Source organism: Chelonia mydas, chromosome 1, assembly GCF_015237465.2.
Source record: "Chelonia mydas isolate rCheMyd1 chromosome 1, rCheMyd1.pri.v2, whole genome shotgun sequence".
Lineage (NCBI taxonomy): Eukaryota > Metazoa > Chordata > Testudines > Cheloniidae > Chelonia > Chelonia mydas.
The window spans coordinates 23,336,149-23,357,115 of NC_057849.1; the positions used below are offsets into that span (position 1 = coordinate 23,336,149).

At 42.7% G+C, this 20,967-nt stretch overlaps 1 protein-coding gene across 2 annotated transcripts in view; it reads left to right on the top strand.

Moving 5' to 3' along the window:
* The window catches only part of TMEM135 (transmembrane protein 135), a 371,662-nt gene that overhangs the window by 35,026 nt on the left and 315,669 nt on the right, over window positions 1-20,967 (top strand). For both annotated transcript variants that reach the window (XM_007068579.4, XM_043528656.1), the window contains exons 2-3: window positions 4,027-4,154; window positions 8,549-8,641. In XM_007068579.4, coding sequence (XP_007068641.1) covers window positions 4,027-4,154; window positions 8,549-8,641 — 221 coding nt within the window. The remainder of the gene's footprint in view (window positions 1-4,026; window positions 4,155-8,548; window positions 8,642-20,967) is intronic.

Genomic DNA, 20,967 nt, shown 5'->3' on the forward strand with positions numbered 1-20,967 from the left:
CTCTTGTTTTTACTTGATGTCTCAAACTTTTTAAAAACTTCAAACTTAGTTTGCTAGTAGTCCTTAAGGAGCAATACAAGGTTAGCAAATTTTTTTTAATGAATAATCGAAGTTAATAGTTTAAATGTTTTCTTATTGAATAAAAATTTTGAAAATATTATACAGTACAGAAAGCTGCTGGACACTTAGACCTTCTCCCCCCTATATTTCAGGTGTGTGAGAAGAGACCTAACACACTAGATGTAGAAACTGTGTTATCACCACCTTATGCACGACTGGAATTCACTCAGAAACTATGTTGATGAGTGCTGTGTAAGAAGCCACATAGAACAGAATTTTCAGAAGCTGGATATAAAGAATATTCTCTCATACTAAGACTATTTCATAGCAGAGCCCTGTAGAAGAGAACTGTTTAGGTTGAGTCTACAAATATGCAGAGATAGTTTCCAGCCTCTTCAAATTAGATCTGCTTGATCAGAAAACAGTGTTAATTATTAATTTTGGCAAACAAACCATTCAACACCCAATTTAAATATCCATTTATTTGCAATGCCGAAATTAAGGTACATTTACAAAAAAAAAAAAAAGGATCAAATAAGAAATGACACCACCTTAGGCAACAGATCTGTTTCCTGTAGGAAAAAGATGTCCAGATCTGACATGTTTACAGTTACATATTAAGGATTTATTTAATCACTGTTGGCAAAATCCACTCATGCCCAAAATGAAGGATTAGTATCAATCCACAGAGAAAAAGATAGCATTTATAACTTAATCTGACAGAGTTCCAAGATATCTAGGAGGCTTTCCTGGAAACTGATGAAGAAAACCCAGACCCCAGGAGAATGAGGGAGAAGCCTGGGATTCTGCTGCCCTCACAATTTAAATTTTCCTGCTCTGTGGAGCTTTGTGCACTGCAAAGGATTTAAAATTTAAATGATAAGGTCAGCAAATGTCAGCCTTTCTCTGCCGGCAATTGTTAACAAACTAGCTGACAGCTAAGAAACTCAGCTCTAACAGGCTCTGCAGTTCTTCTCAATGCTGCCCACAATACACTGAACTCTCTTCTCCTTCCAGCAGGCAAGACTCCATATCTATGCTGACTCTTCAATCTCTCCTATCTAATACATATATTGCCCTCATCACTGTACTATCTAAGTAGCTCAGAATTATTAATGGATTTTATCCTCCCAGCACTCCTGTGAGATAGGGAAGTACTCTCTCCATTTTACTCTATTGTCTCCTGCTGCCCTTCAGACAACATAGTTCCTGCAATAGCTGTGTGTCGGGAGCTGCCCTTACCTGCAACCGCCTCCAGATCTCCCTGAAAGGGGTTTTCGTCCTTCTCTTCTGGCAGTATCGATTTTAGTGATGCTTTCCCCTACAGAATTTGGGAGATGGAGAGGGAGAATAAAGTGGAATCCAGCTGGCTCACTTGCCCAGTCTCCTGTAATCCAGAGGGTCCCCCATTGACTCTGAGTGGGTGCTGCGAGTAGTATGGGGCCCTAGTTAATTTAGTTTTGTTGGTTAAAGGGGAGACTACAATGGGTCATACTGAAAAGTGAACTGTCAGGCGGTGGGGAGGTTACTGGTGGAGTTCCTCAGGCATTGGTCTGGGGACCAATCTTATTTAACATTTTCATTAATGACCTTGGCACAAAAAGGTGGAGTGTGCTGATAAAATTTGCAGATGACACAAAGTTAGGAGATGTAACCAGTACGAAGGAGGACTTAAATATCATAAAGAAGATTTTAATGACTATGACAAATGGAGTAATAGAAATGGGATGAAACTTAGTAGTGCAAAGTCATGCATTTCAGGACTAACAATACATTTTTTTGCTATGAGCTGGAGACACATCAATTAGAAGAGACGGAGAAGGAAAAACACCTGGGTGTACTGGTCAATTACAGGATGACTATGAGCCGCCAATGTGATGCGGCCATGGAAAAGGTTAATGCACTCTTAGGATGCATCATGTGAGGTATTTCCAGTAGAGATAGGGAAGTATCATTACCATTATACAAGGCACTGGTGCAGTCATCTAGAATACTATATACAGTTCTGGTCTCCCATGTTGAAGAAAGATGAATTCAAACTGTGACAGGTGGAGACAAGGACTACTAGTATGATCAAAGGAATGGAGAATTTACTTTAAGACAGGAGCCTTAAGGAGCTTGGCTTGCTTAGCCTTGGTTAACCAAACAAAGGCTGAGGGGAGATATGATTGCTCCCTATAAATACCTCAGAGGAATACACGACAGGGAAGGAAAGGTGTTATTTAAGTTGAGGGCCAATCTTGACACAAAAGCAAATGGAAATAAATTGTCCATAAAAAAATTTAGGCTTGAAATTAGGCAAAGTTTTCTAACTATCAGAGAGGAATGAAGTTCTGGAACAGCCTCCCAAGGGGAATAGTGTGGACAAAAAATCTAACCGGGTTCAAGGCCGAGCTTGATAGGTTTATGGAAGGGATGGTATGATGAGGTTGCCCACAATGGTATGTGGTCCATCTGAGACTGTTAGTAGTAAGTATAGTCGCACCTCAGTGTTACGAACACCTCGGGAATGGAGGTGGTTCGTAATTCTTGAAAAAACATTCACAGAATGTCGATTCTGTTTTTTCAGAAGTTTACAACTGAACATTAACTTAATACAACTTTGAAATTTTACTATGCAGAAGAAAAATGCTGCTTTTAAACACCTTAATTTTAAATGAAACAAGCACAGAAAGAGTTTCCTTACCTTGTCAAATCTTTTTTTTTTAACTTTCCCTTTATTTTTTTAGTAGTTTACATTTAACACCGTACTGTATTTACCTTTTTTTTTTTTTTGGTCTCTGCTGCTGCCTGAGTGCATACTTACAGATCCAAATGAGGTATGTGGTTGACTGGTCAGTTCGTAACGCTGAAGTTCTACTGTATCTCCAGTTGTCTGAGATGGAACACTAGATGGGGGAGGGCTCTGAGTGACTATAGTGAATTCTTTATCAGGTTTTTGGTTGGTGGGTCTTGCTGACACACACAGGGTCTCACTGATTGTCATAATTGGGGTTGGGAAGGAATTTCCACTGGGTCAGACTGGCAGAGACCCTGGGGTTTTTTGCCTTCTGCACCGCGGGGCCTGGGTCACTTGCTGATTTGAACTAGGAAACTTGGTGACCTAGTCCACTTGGATGAGAGGGAAGAAAAGTAAAGAAAAGAATGAAAGGTAACAGTGGAAATCTGAATAGAAAGTGCTAAGTGAATATATCTTTGTCCATCACCACTATACTAACTTCATGGAAATTCAGAACAATTATGTGAGCTTTTTCCTACCTGCAAGTCTTTGTTGATAGACTGAATCTAAAAAGCTATATGCATTTCTTGCAAGTAATCTCACCCTTCTTATAAAACATACAAGCAGAAATTAAATTGACCTCTAGGCATATTTATTGTCTATATCTAGTCTGTTTTCTGTTGGCTGACACTTATTATCTTTTTTGCAAGAGAGGACCTACTCATAAGAGATGCTTTGTATAAATGATATGGCTATTCTAAGCACTCTCTTTCTGATCTCTGACCTCATAGTGAATTTTTTTGAGGAAGACTTGCCCGTCAAGGTAAAAAAAAATTGTTAGGTTCCTTGAAGTTAAAATTTACAGAAATATTTCACTATTTTATGGGGGGCTGCATAAGGCGTATGCTTGGACTTCTTAGGGATGTTTTAACCTGTATTCATTTCCATACCTTGGAACACAAAGTATTGTGAAAATTTATCATCAGCTTAAAACAGCTAGCCTTCTCCCACTCAGCAAGGTCAGCAAAGTAGTAAAATTCTTCTTATGGTCATAATGGCCTCTGCATTTCTTGCACAATTTCAGAGGAAATCTTTTATGGTATTCTTCATAAAAGTATCTCAGTAAATTAAGAGGTTTTGATTTATTGTTTACATGAATGTGTCTCCCTGTGCAGTAGTCCTCTTTTTCTTTACAGTGTAAAAAAACTAGTTGAATTAAAGTGTGCATCTTTTTTTTCTCCCTCCAGATTGCGGCAGTTCTCAGGAAACGAAAGCTTGACTATTATCTGCACAAACTGCTACCTGAGATTTTGCAGTCAACTTCCTTTCTGACTGCGAATGGGAGCTTGTATATTGCTTTCTTTTGCATTTTAAGGTTGGTATACACTATGCTAAATATTTGAGAATGACTTGCTATATAGTATCTTCAGTTTTTCCCTTTTTTTGTAGAATTATTCCTATATGCTTCCTATTGTGACTTCTTTGAAAAACAGCCGCACCTTTATTAGAATAAGAAGATGACCTAATGAAAGGTTCTCCCATCTTGTTTTCTGTCTTTACTAATTCAGTGTATATTTTTCCCACTGTTTTTGTCAGTATGCCACTTTGTGAATTAATTTTTTCCATCCTTTTGTACTTCTTCAATATCTATACGTGCACTAAGTGTAATTGCTGATTGATATTGACCTTTAATTTCCACCTTCCTGAAGGAGACGTAAATATCATTGTAATAAATGAATTTTTTTTGGTAACTTTCTCTTTATTACCTTAACTCTGGTCATAAAGGAAGGGGAGCAGAGCTCCAATACAGCTGCTCGTGCTTTCTCATTCGTTGGCTGGGTGAATGTGATTGTTCTGTCTTTCAGTCATTGTTCTTCCTTCTTGAACTGTGACAATGGGCTTTTCATAGAATCCTAGAATGTGAGGGTTGGAAGGGACCTCAGGAGGTCATCTAGTCCAACCCCCTGCTCAAAGCAGGACCAATCCCCAACTAAATCATCCCAACCAGGGCTTTGTCAAGCCTGACCTTAAAAACTTCTAAGGAAGGAGATTCCACCACCTCGCTAGGTAACGCATTCCAGTGCTTCACCACCCTCCTAGTGAAAAAGTTTTTCCTCGTATCCAATCTTAATCTCCCCCACTGCAACTTGAGACCATTACTCCTCGTTCTGTCATCTGCTACCACTGAGAAAGTCTAGATCCATCCTCTTTGGAACCCCCTTTCAGGTAGTTGAAAGCAGCTATCAAATCCCCCCTCATTCTTCTCTTCCGCAGACTAAACAATCCCAGTTCCTTCAGCCTCTCCTCATAAGTCATGTGTTTCAGTCCCCTGATCATTTTTGTTGCCCTCCGCTGGACGCTTTCCAATTTTTCCACATCCTTCTTGTAGTGTGGAGCCCAAAACTGGACACAGTACTCCAGATGAGGCCTCACCAATGTCGAATAGAGGGGAATGATTACGCCCCTCAATCTGCTGGCAATGCCCCTACTTATACACCCCAAAATGCCATTGGCCTTCTTGGCAACAAGGGCACACTGTGGACTCGTATCCTTTTCTGCACAAGGAAATTGACTGGAATAGGTATGCTTTAATAGCTCCCCATGTGGAGACTCTGTTCTGAAATAAAAGTATCTTTATTCTGGAATAGCTACTCTGCTCACAAAATGGAGTAATTCTGGAATAAAATCACTTTTTATTCTGAAATAGTGTCCATATGGGGGAGTTACTCCAGAATAGCTATATTATACCAAAGTAGTTATGCTGGTCAGTTTCCTCTATATAGACAAACCATAACTCATCTGTGTAGATGTGTAAACTCGAAAGAACCTGACTTTCAAACCTTGTGCCACTTCATGACAAAGTTCAGAGTAGCAGCCGTCTTAGTTTATATTCGCAAAAAGAAAAGGAGTACTAGTGGCACCTTAGAGATGCATCCGATGAAGTGAGCTGTAGCTCACGAAAGCTTATGCTCAAATAAATTAGTTAGTTTCTAAGATGCCACTAGTTCTCCTTTTCTTTTCATGACAAAGGATGTTGTCAAGCTTTTTAGGGACGCAAGTAAAACTCTCTTTAAAGTGTGGCTTTGCTCTGAAAAGTGACTCTAGGTGTCCGTTATTCAATAGTCCTAAGTCAATGTGTATTGCAAGTAATTGTGGAGATAATTAAGGCTGAGACTTGCTTCCCTTGTAATTCTGCTTCTCTGAAGTTTTCACCTTGCAGGATTATAAATCACCCATTTACCTCCCTATGAGGTTGGAACAGAATCTGTTTGAGGTGGCATTGTATTTTACATCTCTATTTTTAAATTCTTTTCTGAGCTGCTAGTTTTTTTTCCAGTCATTTTTAGTTTTAATGGCTGACTTTCTCTGGGGATATTTCACTTTCTGCTCTTTTGGAATTGAGTGGAAGGTTCCAAGGATTGAGTTAAGCACAAAGCATCCTGAGTAACAGTCAGTAAGGTGTTTAGCTTGTGCTCAGACATCTGTCTGCTGCCCTTGAGAATTCTACCTTCCTCACACTAGGGCGTGGAGGAACCAAAAGTGAGACCCCTGGAAGAAGATATCTTCAGGGAAGCAGAATTTCAAATATATACCTTGCCATTATAATTATGTTAATACTTTGTACCTATATGGCGCCCTTCATCCAAAGATGTTAAAGTGGTTTAAAAAGCGTGTAAGTATTTTAAGGGTGGGATAACTGTGGGACACAGTTTGGGTAAATTTTTGAAAAGCGGCTAAGTCCAATTTTCAAAAGGAATGTGAGCACTTATCAGTTTCAGGCTCTTAAGTCACTTAAAAGCGCTTTAAAACATTTTACTCCTGGTCTATACACTTGGATTGGTCATCTAAAGGTTTGATTGTAAACAGATTTAGTTATACTAGTGCCAGCCCCTCTGTAGACACTTTTATATTGGTTTAAACTTGGCTTATATTGGTTTAGCTTACAGGGGCAAGTTAAACCAGTTTAGACCAATAGAAGTGTGTTCACATAGGGATTTTTCCCAGTTAACTAAATTATTGCATGTTTATGTATAGACAAGCCTTAAACTTTGGGAAAGGTTGCATAGTGAATCAGTGGCAGGGGCTGAAAGAACCTAGGTTTCTAACTCCCTGTTCTAACCACTAGACACAACACAACAGTAATCTTGTAATCCAAAACATTATTTCTATCTATATTTTTAGATTCTTCATGATGAGAAGTGCTTTCGGCTTTTTAATTTGCAGACAGTTGCACTATGTAAAATGTATATTGCTGTCTTTTAAATATTATTATCAAATTGAAAATGTAAGTATTAGTAAAATGATTCAAAACTATACCAGAACAACAGATTCCTGTAATAATGAACTTTTAGCTGGTGCAGCATTTGGCATTGTCCAGTGAAATTAACCTTCTGTAGCCGTGGGAATGTATAGTGTGTATAATTACCATTACATCATTCGTTGCTGATTCACTGACTCCTCTCACTTTTGAACATAAACTGGTCGTACTTGTTTGCATCATTGTTTTTGTGGCATATTGAGGGCAAAGATAGAATGAGGCAAGTCCTTTGCCCTTCCTAGGACAGGGATAAAATTGAGCTGGTTCAAATGGTGTTTCTAATTTCACTAGTTCTTTATTATGTGGTGCCATTTCTCATATGTAATTTCATCTCTTTTCATTGCCCCATATGAATTTATCATGTTACTTGCGCTGTTTTATGAGGACAGAGTCTCAAATGAGATTGTGCTGCTGAATCAGCTGCTATTGCTTGTTAAAGCTCTGCGTACAATCTTTCCACTTCACTAGTACCCCCATTCCTTGGAGACGGTTTATTGCCTCCACAGTCCATTCCAAGTAGGCTGAATATGCAGGAGTTCAGAATCAAGTTTTTAATAACTGACTGGACAGTTGAGCTGCTACTGTAATTTACATTTAGCAAATGTGTACGTTGTTTTTCCCTTTTTCCACAGTAACAAATTTAATCTTTGCCCCAAAACATAATTCCTTACAGGTAGTAATAAATCCATTATTTTGTGTAATAAATCCATTTTCAGAATGATTTTGTTTATTAATGTGCCCTGAATTTATAAGATTTTTTTTATTTGTATTATTCCTGAAGTTGTGGACTCCTGGGGTGAGATCCTGGTCCTATAGAAGTCAGTGGGAGATTTGCAATTCTTGAGTTTAATAAAGCCAGGATTTCACCCCTGGATTCTATTTTCAGCTCTTACATTGACTTATTGAGTGACCTTAGAGAAGTCACTTAACTTCTCGGCATCAGTTTCCCTATCTGTCTTCAGGACGTGCTGTGAAGTGTATTTATCTGAACCGCCTTGCGGTTCATTTGATAGCCCCACATTCATTCCCTACACCTCTAAATCTTCCTGAAGAGGCTATCCTGACTGCAGAAGAGACCGTAGCAGTCTCAATTTTTGTGTAGTTCTACATAATTCTTTAACCTTTCATAAATATCACTTGGGGGCTAAGGTACTATCTGCTTTAAAATAAAAGCCCTTGGAAATGGGTGTAGTACTGATGTACCTAAGTGGTATTATGGGACTTAATGTTTATGAAGTGTCTGCAGATCTTCATTGAAAGGAACTGTGTAAGTGTAAAAGTATTACTATTGGTGTCTGTGCAATATGAACTAATTCAAAGGGTGCAATGTATATCTATCGGTGGAAAATGGACATGAATACAGTCTTATGTGGAGCATAACACATGCATCATACACTAACTTTCTTGATGCTTTGGCATGTAATATAATAGATATAAAATTACATTTTCAGGAGGATACTTGGAAAATTCTACTTTTGGACTCCGGGCTTCGGAGCTGCTTTACCGGCTTCCTATGTGGCCATTCTCATTGAAAGGAAAAGCAGGTACATTTCATGTTATACATTTTTATTGTTATACCAGTTCCTGTGGTTTCACTAATATGAGGAAGTTCAAATTGCTGCTCTTTGTAAAAGTCCTTTGGACCCAAGCTAAAAAAAAAAAAAAAAGTAGTTCAACTGAAATAGTATATATTTATTAATCCCACACAGTGGATTAAGAAGCAACAGTAAGGAAAGTGTAGACTTTGCAAAAATGTGTAGTGTAATTTTTTGGTTTAGTTCATGGTAGTGAAACTGGACACAGCTATTGCTTATAGACACAGTAAGTGAATCAAGATAGCTATTTATGTTTTTGTTTCTTTATTAATAATGCTGACATTTAGTCAGTTACAAACTAAAAAGGGTATGTCTTCCTGTCAATAGACTAGTTTGAATCTTGAGGTCAGTAAACCCCCAAGTAAAGTTCTACTTTAAGATTAATGGAAGTCTTGTATGCTTTTACTAATAATTCTATAGTTAGTATTCATGCTTTTATTGCTAATGATATTGTTGTTATTATTATTATTTATTATTATTTCAAAGTCACTAATCCCTGTAGTGTCTGGATGTTAGTTATGTAAAATTTAAAGGTGACAGTAAATCACTCAGCTGAGGAACAACAACTCTTAACTTTTTGTGCTGAGAGGATTCAGAACGAGCGGATACACTTCCTTGAATCCACAGCTGGTTCTGTTTCTCTATCTTAGTGAAAAGCTTGCAGAAAGGGATGTCTTGCTACGTGTTTCAAAAGTGGTAAGGCTCTATCAGTCTCACTGTGGCGGCAGCAAATTCCACAGCCCAGGGCCACCCTGTGAGTACACCCTGCCTCAGTAAGTTTTTTAAATCTGAGTTTGTCTCTTTTGGCTGCCTGGCTGCATAGTGAAAGGTGGTCATTCAGATTTCGCACTATCTAGGGCTTTAAGGGTAAAGACTAGGACCTTGAAATGTCCCTCATATTGATAGACAGCTGACACCAAGTATTGGCCTAACTAACTTTGGATGGTTTGCTCCACTAAGCAGGCAGACCACTACATAAACAAGTGGCAGTTTCTGGATAGCCTTCAGGATCGTGCCCTGGTAAAGCATGCTGCACCTCTTTCAGCATTGGATATCCAAAGCATAGATTACCATACATTCAAAAGACGGGGATGGGAGGAGGAAGAGCACTTTCAGCTATCGTGCATGTATGGAACATCTGTATGCAATAAGTCCAAAAGGTCCTTTCACCTGAGACTGGTTGCAAAATGCATATCCACTATTTCATCCTCTGGCTGTCTGACCCTCATCTCCACCCCATTCTCTCTTCCTCATCATCCACTCTGTGTTTCCTAGCATGTATGGAGGTGTTTGGGTGTGAAGGATCTCCCTCACCATATTGTCTCGCCCCATTAACTAGTACCTGTTGCTCCTGCGGGGGTGAAGTCCTTTCCTCTGGCTGCCCGCATGCCCCACTCAGCTGAATCTGCTCCCTGGTGTCCGAGGAGTAGCTAGAGCAGGGTAGTGAGGGGCAGCCAGATGGGTGGTCTTCATTTGAAGATACCTGTATGGATGCTTGGGGTGGTGTGGTGCAGTCGGAGAGGGGAATGAGAAGTGACAATTGCAACACTTCTAGTGGCTTTGGCAGAAGTACACAAATAAAGGAAAAAGCTTAGCAGGAAGCACATGCAGAGAGTTGAAGTGGTGCAGGCTTGGAAATGTATTTTTTGTGTGTTTCCTTTGTTGTAGGGCTGCCCACTACCTTGCTAAACCTCTTATGATTATTCTGTTGAAAAATTGGGTCAAGCTCTGTTTGATCAGTGTCCCAAGTATTTAGCAGTTCTTACGTTATTTCCATAATATTCATTCTAATTTAGTGTAGTCAAGATATGTTTCTTTATCTGAAAGTAGTTCTTGAATGTAATCAAAAGGTTTTCGAAAGGAGAGTACATTTTTAAGAGTGGCATTTAATGTGGAGGGGAAACAATATTAAATGGTAACATTACTGTCTGATTGTATTTTACTTTTGTTTCATAAGTGAGTTACTTTTGTGGTAAGTCTTGGAATCTGACTGCCCGATGTTTCCCCTTCTGGAGTTACTTCCCAGAGGGTGGGTTCACTTTGGCAAGGTTTTACTTAAGCTAGCTGCTTAGATTCCAGCACTCCTGCTGGCTTCAGTGTTTCATTCCATGATATAAGTAAGTAGATTTTCTGCAGTTGTGCCAGGGACAAATGCCAGCTTAATTTTTACTACATGCCTGGCACAGTGTTTCATTTTTATTTTTTATTTTTCAGTGTAAGGTCAAACTCAGAAAAGTACTTAAAACATTAAGTGTCAAAATCAGGATGGTAGTATATTTGTGAATTGTTTCTAGCTCTCCAAATATATATGAACCAAGGACAGAAACTGATCACACTCCCAAATAATTTAGGATTTAGTGCAAAAGTGGAAGAAGTTGGAAAAACTTGCAAATTAAAAATAAATAAATTAGTAAAATGAGGCAAATGGCACAGTAAGACTCGATGGCAAATTAGGATTTTCTCACACTTCGTACTAATGCACTAAAGCATTAATGTTTATTATCAGTTTCTTTCTTCTTGTAGTATTAATTAAAAAAAATTCAAAGTTGATAAACAGTATCAGAAAGGTAGTTGGAGTTCATAGTCTTTGAAAACATAGTTGATATTTTAATGCCAAATATTTCTGTTAGAAGCTCATACTTCTGACAAATGTAATTAAAGTAATGCACTGAAATAAGTCTTTCCAATTGTAGGTGTATTCATTTGTACACTCTTTATCACAGAAAAAAGCCATATATTTTACATTTAACTTTTATAAATGTCTGGAAAATCAAACTTTTGGTGACATGTTTTGGCAGCTACAACTATCTCTTCATTAGGTTTAAAAAAGAAAGTCTATTGACGAAAATAGGGAAACAAAGAAGCTGCTTGCTTTGTGTTTAGTTTACAAACATGTTGCTGGCCCTTTAAATTTTAGTTAGCAGCTGGCAAGAGCACAAAACTTAATCACTTAATCTCTTCCCAAGTGGATACCCTATTTTAGGTTCCTCATAGGCATTTGCTTGCACAGCATCCCTGTCAGGCTCTGAATTCAGGAACAAAATGCTTGTAAATCAGGCTGCCGATGTTGAGTGGTGGTGTTTTTGTATGCTAGGCCAGACTCTTGTACCCTATATAAACCTTAGAAAGAGGCAGGAAAAGAGAAAGTAGTTTTATATGGACCAGCAAGATACTTTATACTCACTTAAATGAAACACATTTTTTTAAACTATCACAAGCTTGCTTTGACTGTAGGTTTGTAGGGTAATGAGAAATTGGCATGGTAGTGGACATGGTAAACAGCTATGTAGCAATTAAAGCAATCAGATAGAGCTTTTGAGTTAGTTAATAATTGCAAACAAACTCCAATTGATGTACAATAGTTTACTGTTTCTCTTTTTCTGTAGATCAAGATCCATATAATGATGTATCTGTATATATCTTAATATTCTTGTAATATATTAGTACAGTTATCTCACCTGTGAAAACTGTCATATCAGAACCTAGAGAGATAAGGTCGGTGAGGTAATGTCTTTTATTGGGCCAACTTCTGTTTGTGAGAGAGACAAGCTTTCAAGCCACGCAAAGCTCTTCTGACCTGAGGAAGAGTACTACAGAAGGGATGTGGACAAATTGGAGAGAGTCCAGCAGAGGGCAACGAAAAAGATTAGAGGGCTGGGGCACATGACTTAGGAGGAGAGGCTGAGGGAACTGGGGTTATTTAGTTTGCAGAAGAGAAGAGTGAGTGAGGGGGATTTGATAGCAGCCTTCAGCTACCTGAAGGGGGGTTCCAAAGAGGATGGAGCTAGGCTGTTCTCAGTGGTGGCATATGACCGAACAAGGAGCAATGGTCTCAAGTTGCAGTGGGGGAGGTCTAGGCTGGATATTAAGAAACACTGTTTCACTAGGTGAAGCAGTGGAATGGGTTACGTAGGGAGGTGGTAGAATCTCCATCCTTAGAGGTTTTTAAGGCCCAGCTTGACAAAGCCTTGGCTGGGATGATTTAGTTCAAGGGTCTCAAACACGCGGCCCATAGGCCACATGCGGGCCAAGCTCCCCGCAGCCCCCCCGCGTCCCCTCCCCAGCGCGCCGCGTCCCCAGCCTACCTCCAGGCCGAGGGTGGGCAAACTACGGCCCCAGGCTGGTTCCGGCCCCTCAGGGCTTTGGATCCAGCCTGTGGATTTGCCAACCCCATGGTGCTGAGGCCCCCGCGCCGGGAAGTGGCGGGCACCGCTTCCCTGCGGCTGGGAACGGGGAAGCGCGGCCAATGGGAGCTTCGGGGGTGGTACCCACAGGCAAGAACAGCTCATGGAGTTCTCTGCTCCCTCTTCCCCAGGGGCTGCAGGGACACAGTGCCCACCGCTTCCCGGAGCGGCACAGGGCCAGGCCGAGTCAGGCAGGGAACCTACCCTGAGCCTGGTGCTCGCCCCTGGCACCCTGGAGGCACGCAAGGTAAGCGGCACCGGGCTGGAACCCGAACCCCTCCTACACCCCAACTCCCTGCTCTGACCCCCCTGCTACACCCCAAACCCCTGCTGCACCCCGCACTCCCTCCTGCACCCCAACCCCCTGCCCTGAGCCCCCTGCTGTGGGGATGGAGTGGGGGGCAGGGGCAGTGGGGGGAAGGGGGTGATGCAGCCCTTGGGCCAGCATACGAGTCCTCATGTGATCCTCCTGGTGATTCGAGTTTGAGACCCCTGATTTAGTTGGTGTTGATCCTGCTCTGAGTAGGGGATTGGACTAGATGACCTCCTGAGGTCTCTTCCAACCCTAATATTCTATGATTCTATAATTAGTGGACCTATTTCTATATCTATTCTATGTATTTGTTGCTTTAACTTTTTATGAGTAATTGGCAGGGACCCTGGAAAATGGCAGGTGTGTTTTTTATGTTACATATTCTGACAGGTAAAAGGAAAATATTCTTGTAAGTAAGGAAAGTATTTGACACTTAATTATATGGATTTGTCACAGAAAATGGACTAAATGAGGGTGTTCTGACTTTGCTTACTTAGGTAAGGTTTTAATGATTTTTATTTGGATGAATATTACAAGTCTTGCAAAACTCATGAAAATGTACTAGCCCTGTACAAAATCTTCTTTCATGTCTGTTCTTATTCGAGTGCTTGCTCATGTTGATTCCATGTTAGGTGTGTTTGCACCTACGTTTATGGCAGCTGGAGATTTTTCCCTTAGTGGTATGTGTAGGGTCGGCTCTGAAACTCCATGTTCGTGCGCCGGTACACGAGGCGCCGTCAGTCCTGCGCCCTCTCAGTTCCACCCATGAGGTTGCTGGAATGCCTTTCTCTCTTGTGATTCGCAAGTGCTCCCAGTGGTTTTTCTTTTCATAGCTTTTGTATATAGTTGTATATGTTTGGGTCCCTGGGATTCAAATCATGTGCTGTTTGCTACAAACCCATGCTAGTGGTGACCCCACACAAGTTGTCTGAAGTGTCTGGGGGAAACACACATTAAAGAGAGATGCAAAATTTGTAAGGGCTTCAAACTACGCACTCAAAAAGACAAATTCATCTGAAAGCCCTACTGATGGAGGCGGCACTCAGATCAGCCTCGGTACCCTCTCGCTCCGACTTGGCACTGAGTACCTTGACCTCGTGCAGAGTGCCCCACTGGCACTGGGTTCACCTCAGCAATGCTCACCAATACCAGTGCCATGGAAGTGCCACAGGAAGCAGTGCACTGAAGGTTGGTGCTCCTCTGCCTTGAAGAAGGACATGAAAGGGCGGAAGGCAAAACACCCATGTCAGGTCATCTGCCTCTGTTAGGGCTACAAGGTCCAGCCTCTCCAGCTAGGGCTCCGACCCCAATATAGAACCACCCCTGACTCCAGGTAGTGGAAGGGGTCCCCTACACCTCATAGTGCCCTCGATGCCAGAGGTGTTTCAAGCGGCTAGGGAAAGGTTGGCCCTACTGGTGCTGCCCACACCACAGGACCTCCATCCAACAGTGGAGCCAGTGAAGTCTTCCCCTGCCAAAGGGAAGCCCTCCATGGGCCTGCCTCAGTGGTTGCTTGTTCGGAGTCCCGGCACCGGTCCACGACTCCATGACCCCAGTCCGCAGCACCATGTCCGCGGTTCCCCACCATAAAATGGAGGAATCTCCTGTGGCCATGGAAGATAGAAATATGGAAGTAGTAGTCTTTGACCCCGGTTCCACGTTCCCGGTCTCCGGCTCCACGACGTGGATCACCAACCTCATGGCGTCAGTCTGTCTCCCTGGCACCAGCTGTCCTCCTCCTGGCACTGGTCACCGACACTGTGGTGCCACTCATCGACTCCTCGTCGCTGATCTCTGACACCTCGATCTCCATCTCTGTGGCACTCCCCACCCTCTCAACACCTGTCTCCAGCTTGGCACCGATCTCAGGACCCCCATCATCAGTTACCTTCCCCTCAACACCACTTGGCACCACATCATAGCCGGCAGCGAGAGTCACGGACAGCTCCCCCCTAGTCCCCTAGAGAGGAGTCCACCTCGGAGTCAGAAGGGGATTTTGAATCCCAGTCTCGGAGGCACTAGTCGGACTGCGGTACCATCTCCGTGACGGGCATCTGGCCGCAAGGTCAATGGCCACTACATTGGCCATACTGGAATCCATGGGGGCTCCCTACGATGCCAGGATTGTACTCCCAGAGGTAATCTACAGCTGCTTCTGGAAAGTGGACCATGGCGCTGCTTTCTCTGATGCAGAAACTAGACTCGAGCTGTGTTGCTGATACCGAGATACAGGTATCCTCTTGGGGGCAGCTTCTCTGGTGGAAGAGGGGGCTCCAGCTCCACATTCAACATTGCTGTCGTCCTCATCATCCCCAGAAAAGGCGGTCACCGGTCCCTCTCACCCACTTCCACCAGATGACTTTTGAGACCATCAGGACCTTCTGAAAAGGATGGCCTCCAACTTGCGACGAGAGGCGGAGGAGCTAACTCAGCCTCAGATAGCTTCTTTGATATTTTGGTGGCCGCGGCACCCTCTAAGGTAGTGCTTCCAATATATGAGGGAGTGCTGGAAGTGGTTTAGGCCCTTTGGCAGACCCCATCCTCTCTGTCCCCAACCGCAAAAAGAGCAGAAAAGAAATATTATGTCCCGGCCAAGGGCTATGAGTACTTGTATTCAACTGCACCACTCCGGGTCTCTTGTGGTTTTTGTCATAATGAGCGGGACAGGCATGGCCAGGTGAGCGATCTGCCTAAAAACAAGGATGCGAGGAAGCTGGACTTGTTTGGAAGAAAAATTTATTCCACGGCCAGTCTCCAACTCAAAATCTCCAACCAACAGGCATTGCTGGGGAGATATAATATCTGCGACTTCATGGCTAAATTTAGGAACTGCCTGCCACAGGAGCTCAGACAAGAGTTTGCATCCATCTTGGAGGAGGGCAAGACAGTTGCCAGAGCCTCTCTCCAAACTGCATTGGATGTGGCTGATTCAGTGGCCAGGTTTATGGCCTCCACTGTGTCCAGGCGACGGGGCTCGTGGCTGCAATCGTTGGGGCTATCTCAGGAGTGCGGCCATCCATTCAGGACCTCCCGTTGAAAGGCACTGCTCTATTTTCAGAGCAGATGGATACTGGGCTGCATGGCCTGAAAGATTCCTGCACCACTCTTTGCTCCTTGGCCCTGTACATGCTGCAGGCCTCCAGGAAACACTTTCAGCCACCCCCATCACCTACATTCTCGGGTCCACAGCGGCAGAGCTCCTACAAGGAAAAAGACAGAGGCTTTAAATGCTGCTGACCCACCTTGTCCCCCTCAGCTGCCCAGTCGGGCCCCGTGTGCTATCCAGGTGTCCCTTGGCAGGCAATTTGAGGGTGTGCCTGAGGACAGAGTTCCAGTCTTGCTCCAGGACCCATCCCCCCGTTTATTTCTGAACCGTCTATCTTCCTTCCTCGCTGCATGGGCCAGGGTCACCTCAGACCATTGGGTGCTCAAGACCATAGCAGTTGACTACACTCAGCAGTTTTCCTCCATCCCTCCCTCTCATGTCCCTTCCCCATCCTTCTTCAGGGACCCTTATCATGAGCGTCTCCTTGTCCAGGAAGTGGAATCCCTCCTATGTCTGGGGGCCATGGAGGAGGTTCCTCAAGATATGAGGGGGAAAGGGTTTTATTCCCGTTATTTCCTAATCCTGAAGTTCAAAGGGGGCCTCAGACCCATTCTAGACCTGCATCTCAAGGTATCTCAAGAAGTTGAAGTTCTGCATGGTCTCGCTGGCCTCTATCATTTCCTCTCTGGATCCAGGAGACTGGTACGCTGCCCTTGACTTAAAGGATGCCTACTTCCATATTTCTATCTTCCATAGCCACAAGAGATTCCTCCATTTTGTGGTGGGGCAGCGCCACTACCAATTCATGGCACTGTCCTTCGGCCTATCATCTGCTCCGAGGGTCTTCATGAAGTGCATAGCAGTGTTGGCCGCTTACCTGAAGTGTTGAGGCATTAAAATCTATCCAGGCCTCCATAACTGTCTTGTCAGAGACAGGTCACGAGCCCAAGTTCAGCATGGCTTTACATTGATGAAAGCCACCTGTCAGGAACTGGGCCTGCTTATCAACAAACAAAAATCAACTCTGATCCCCGTTGAAAGGATAGAGTTTATAGGAGCAGTACTTGACTCCCCCCAGGCCAGAGCCTACTTGCCAGAGTCCCAATTCTGAGCTATTTTGGACCTCATTATGTATGTCCGAGCCCACCTGCTCACGACTGCTCGAGATGCCATTCATCTCAAGGTATCACACCTCCCGGGCACCTGAAGTGCGCTGGCGGATCTCCTCAGCAAGTGCTTCTCTTCTTGCCATGAGTGGTCACTCCACTCAGAAGTTGTCAACATGATCTTCTGAAAGCAGGGGACTCCCCAGATGGCCCTATTCGTGTCTGGACAGAACAGGAAGTGTCAGCGGTTTTTCTCGTTTTGCAGGCTTGCTAGAGGCTCCCTGTCCAACGCTTTCCTGCTCCCTTGGATGGGAGCAGTGCTGTATGCCTTCCCGCTGATATCCCTGCTTCACAAGGTCCTACTGAAGGTCAAGAAGGACAAAGCAAAGGTCATCCCGGTAGCTTTGGCATGGCCACACCAGCACTAGGTCGGCACACTTCTGGACCTTTCGGTAGAGCTCCCTCTCCAACCGGACTTGCTCTCGCAGAACCAGGGCCATCTGCTCCATCTGAACCTACCGTCACTGCATCTGATGGCATGGCTTTTGCGTGCCGAACGCGGAGGAGCAAGTCTGCTCGGAGCAAGTTCAACAGATCTTGTCGGTCTGCCAGTGTCCTCTCATAAAATCTCCTTGTGGATAATCACCTGCATCAAGTTCTGCTATGAACAAGCACAAGTGTTGTCACTGGCCATTGTGACTTCCCATTCCACCAGAGTACAAGCTTCGTCAGTGGCCTTCCTCATGTAGGTACCGATCCAAGATATCTGCAGAGCCACCACCTGGTCTTCAGTTCATACTATTACAACACACTATGCCATCACCCAGCAGACCTGGGATGACGCCAGCTTCGGTAGAGCAGTGTTGCAAGCAGCATGACCGTGAACTCTGCGCCCACTTCCAGGGATACTGCTTGTGCGTCACCTAACATGGAATTGACATGAGCAAGCGCTTGAAGAAAAAAAATCAGTTACCTACCTTTTATAACTTGTTCTTCAAGATGTGTGGCTCATGTCCATTCCATGACCCACCCTTTCCCCCCACTGTTGGAGTTGATGACAAGAAGGAACTAAGAGGGTGCAAGGCCAATGGCGCCTCATAGACATGCACACGAGTGTGGTGCTCAAGGGGCTGCCAGAGCTGGCCCAGTGGTTACCACTAAGGGAAAAATCTCCAGCTGCCGTGCATGTGGGTGCGCACATGCCTAACATGGAATCTACCTGAGCAACACATCTTGAAGAACAGCAGTTAAAAAAAGTAGGTAACCATTTTTTATTATTTGATAATTGAGGGAGGAGGGTATTTTGCTTACCCATATTAGATGAATAACTCACCCAAGTTGAGATGATGATGTAGTTTTTAGCAAGGGTGTTATAAAACAAGATTTCTTCTGTATTATGTCAAACAAATGTGCATACTATATTGTTAATGATTTTATGAATTCATATATTTAATATTACCCCTTACCCTTTAAATTCAGAAGCAGGAATCTCCAGCATGCACATAGTGTTAGTATGTGCACACTACTGTTAATTGTTTTTAATAAAAGCTATGCCCATCTGTAAAGATACAAGAACTAAAATTTTGCCCAACTGCTTTAACTTGTCCAAGTAATTCAAGGCCGTAGTCTCCTTTGAGTCCCATTAACATCAATGAGACGTGTGCACATACCTGAGGGGAGACTGTGGTAGATGTAGTCTCATCATATGTTAACACTCTTTCCATTCTACTAGTATCTCAAGAGGATGTTAAACAGCAGCTTCTAAAGTTATACATTTTAAAATCACCAGGCCTGGATAACTTACATCCAAGAGTTTTAAAAGAGCTGGCTGAGGAGCTCACTAGACTGTTAATGCTAATTTTCACTGAGTCTTGGAGCATTGGGGAAGGTCCAGGAGACTGAAGAAAGCTACTATTGTGCCAATATTTAAAAAGGATAAACAGAATGACATGGATAGGTCTGCCAGTCTGACATGGATGCTGGGCAAGATAATGGAGTGGCTGATACGGAACTTGATTAATGAAGAATTAAAATAGAGTAATGTAGTTAATGCAAATTAACATGGGTTTATGGAAAATGGTCCTGTGAAACTATCTTTTTTTTTATAAGATTACAAGTTAGGTTGATAATGGTAATAGTGTTGATATAATATATTTAGACTTCTGTAAGGCACGTGACTTGATACTCCATGCCATTTTGATTAAAAACTAGAATGGTATGAAATTAATGTGGCACACATTAAACTGATTAAAAGCTGGCTACTTGATAGGTCTCGAAATGTGATTGTAAATGGGGAATCATCAAGTTGGGGTAGTTCTGTCTAGTGGGGTCCCACAGGATTCTGTTTTTGCTGTATGCATTTGTGACATGGACAAAAAGAAAAACTGTCATACAAAAATTGGGGGAGTGGTAAATAATTAAGAGGACAGGTCACTGATTCAGAGCGATCTGGATTGCTTGTTAAACTGGGTGCAAGCAAACAGTATGAGTTTTGATATGACCACATGTAAATGTATACATCTAAGAACAAAGAATGTAGGCCATATTTACAGGATGGTGGGCTCTATCCTGAGAATCAGTGACTCTGAAATAGGTTTGGAGTGGTGTTGGATAATCAGCTGAACATGAGTTCCAATTATGACACTGCCCTAGTGATTATATTATCTCTGTATTTGGCAGTTGTGCAACTGCTGATGGAATAAGTGTGTCCAGTTCTGGTGTCCACAATTGAAGAAGGATATTGAAAAATTGGAGAGGGTTCAGAGAAGAGCCACGAGAATGATTAAAGGAATAGAAAACTTGCCTTATAGTGATTGAGCTTCTTAAGATGGTCTATTTAGCTTATTAAAGAGAAGGGTAAAGGAGCTGGTCAGGTGGATGGCCTGCCTGCTTGGCTTCCATTGAAAATTTTACAGAATAGACTCATTCCCACAGAACATTTCTTATAAGCGTTGTCTGACAGGGAAAACTATTCTGTCAGAATTTTTTTTTACCACCTCTGTTCTTAAGCAAACCAGGGTTGGGCTGGGTTAGTGTTGACAATAAAAGTTACTTTATTGATATCGTGGTAGAGGATGACTTATTAAAAAAAAAAAAAAGAAAAGAAAAGGTAATATGTCAGAATTGAGGCGGGTTACATTATGACTTACAATTTGACTTGTAAGAGGATTTGAAGTTTCTTTGCTTGTTTAAGACTCATGATCAAGAGGAAGAATGGCCTTTAGGTTAAAGCTCTGGACAGGGACTCTGGGGATACTGGTTCAGTTCTTGGCTTTATCACAGGCTTCCTGTGTGATTCTGGCCATGACACTTAGGTTAAACTTTGAAAAGTCCCCATGTCCCAGTGAGTTCATGTGTTTTCAAAAACTTTACTCTGGAGCTAAAACTAGTCTCCTTAATTTCTTTATACCTCAATTCCCATCTGTTTCAGCCTTAGTGATACTTAAACCCGTTCTGCCTCTTTGACCATACCACTCTTGATGTGCCTCTCTGACTTCTTCTGTTTTAGTACTTCAGATGCAAGCTTTTCAACTTCATTTGCAAAGTCCTACATTATCATGCTCCCTGAAGCCCCATTATGTGTTTGCCTTAATTTGGTCCTGGCCATTATCTACATTTGTCTTTCT